At 38.5% G+C, this 2,091-nt stretch overlaps 1 protein-coding gene across 2 annotated transcripts in view; it reads left to right on the top strand.

Moving 5' to 3' along the window:
* The first annotated feature begins 6 nt into the window (after positions 1 to 6).
* LOC108165942 (ribonuclease inhibitor-like) overlaps positions 7 to 2,091 on the top strand; it is a 3,525-nt gene continuing 1,440 nt past the window's right edge. The window contains exons 1-2 of one of the 2 annotated variants that reach the window (XM_017303224.1): positions 7 to 437; positions 1,350 to 1,523. In XM_017303224.1, the coding sequence (XP_017158713.1) occupies positions 382 to 437; positions 1,350 to 1,523 (230 nt within the window). In that variant the 5' untranslated portion in view covers positions 7 to 381. Of the gene's footprint in view, positions 438 to 1,349; positions 1,737 to 2,091 lie in introns of both variants that reach the window. The other variant, XR_001776262.1, reaches the window with a different exon arrangement.

The raw sequence follows: 2,091 nt of genomic DNA on the forward strand, positions 1-2,091 counted from the left end.
AGAGAAACTGAACTTTCCTTCACAGATGATAGAAGATCTTCAACATCTGACTGAGCTGAAGGTCTGAGGACATGAAGCCTGGACCAGAACCAGAACCTGGACTTTAGTCAGTAGCTGCACAGACTCTGTTGGGTCAAACTCAGGAAACTGAAGATCAGATGTTGATCAGATGATGACATCACTGTTATCATATTTTAGTCTGTTTATGATCCAGATTGATTTCATTAGAACTGAATTTATTTCTTCTCTCATCACAGACTTGGTGGCTGTAGGCTCCAAAAGGCTGAATGTGAAGTTGTGGCTTCAGCTCTGAAGTCCAACCCACATCTGACTGAACTGGAAATAAATAAGATCTGGATAAATTTTGGTGGAGACTCTGATATGAAGAATGTGTTTGAGATCCTGGAGAGTTCAGTCAGTAAATTGAAGGAACTGAGGTTTGTTTACTCTATTTATACAATAAAATCTTTCATTGATACTTTAATCCTTAGTTTAATAAATAATTTTATTGTAATATTTTAAAACAAAATGCTTAAATGTCAGATTAAAATCTCTACAACATTTTACCTTAAAAATTAATTATTTTCTCATTTAAGACTTTGAGATTGAACCTTTTCAGTTTTTAAAATGTTTGTCTGATTAACAAACTGAGTAAAATAAATCAAATGAAGTTAATTAATGATGGAGATGTTTCAGTTTGGTTGGTAAAGATTCAGATGGTTTTATTTCTGATTCTCATCGAGCCACAAACACTGACCAGTTCAGATCATCATTAATGAAACATCTAAGAAGTGACTGATTGTAGAAAAGCAAATCTAGATGAACTGAATGACAGTGAGGTTTGCAGCAGCAGGTTCCTCACTTTGTCCTGAAGCTGTGGTTCTGTTGGGCCGGGTCAGCGAGGAACCGTCCTCTTCAGTCTGACAGCTGTCAGTCGGTTGGAGCCTCGTCTCTGTGACGAAGCTTCATCAGGTCTCGTCTCCTTAAGAAATAATGGCCTCCATTGATTTCAGCAGCTTTAAGAAGAACCCAAAGCCATTCATGGATAAACTGAGTGGTTCTGATCCGGTTACCAAGTCGGGTCTCCAGCTGAAGATCAGGAACCAGCAAAAATAGCTCACCTCATCCAGGCTGCTGCTCATAGAAAACTTTGAGTTTCTTTGTTGATCAAATGTTCTGCTGGTTTGGACTCTTTAAACCAGTTTGACTGGATCAGATGTTAGAATCAGTTCATCAAGTTTCTTTTACATTCAGGGAAATTAATTTTCTACATTTTATTATTTRTTTGTTCATATTTCAGTTTTAACTGCATCTTGTTGGCTTCAGCTCATCTTTTATTCTTTATTCAGATTGGAGAGCTGCAGTTTGTCAGAGACCAGCTGGACRTCTCTGTTCTCAGCTCTGAAGTCCAAACCGACCCATCTGACAGAACTGGACCTGACCGGAACCAACCTGGAAGGTTCTGGACTGAATGAGCTCTGTGGTTTTTTACAGACTGAAGGCTGCAGACTGAAAACATTGAGGTTTGTAATTATATAATTATTGATATTTCAGTGAATAATTATCTATAATTGATCATAAATCAAAGTTCATTTCTTCTGATCTAATGAATATTTTCTGAGTTTGTTCCTGGACTTGGATCCAGAGATTAATTTAGTCCCTCTGAGTTGGACCTGCTGATCTGAGGTCAGAACAGGACAGCATTCGGACCCCCAGTGTGTAGAAATCCCCCTCAGGTCAAGCAGGTCAAAGGTCAGATCAAAAACAGAGAGAATGAAAATCTCCCTTCATTGAAGATCCACAAATCCCACATTGAGTTTTAAATATTCTGCTATTAGTTGATAATCATCCAGTCCAGGTTTAAAGAGTCCAGGTGTTTTAATGATTAACTAGAGCAGATTAAAGATGCTGGTTGTAGTGAATAATTAGGTGGAATCGCCCTTTATCCATTTCCTGAATCTGAAGCTCAATCAGAAACCAACTTCAGCTTCGTCTGAAATAATCCAGACCACTGGGATTTTCTCTGAGCTCAACAGGCTGCAGGTTCTTCAGGACATGAGTATTCTGGTCCAGACATCAGAACCAGCAGAG

This window comes from Poecilia reticulata, unplaced genomic scaffold (assembly GCF_000633615.1).
Source record: "Poecilia reticulata strain Guanapo unplaced genomic scaffold, Guppy_female_1.0+MT scaffold_219, whole genome shotgun sequence".
NCBI lineage: Eukaryota > Metazoa > Chordata > Actinopteri > Cyprinodontiformes > Poeciliidae > Poecilia > Poecilia reticulata.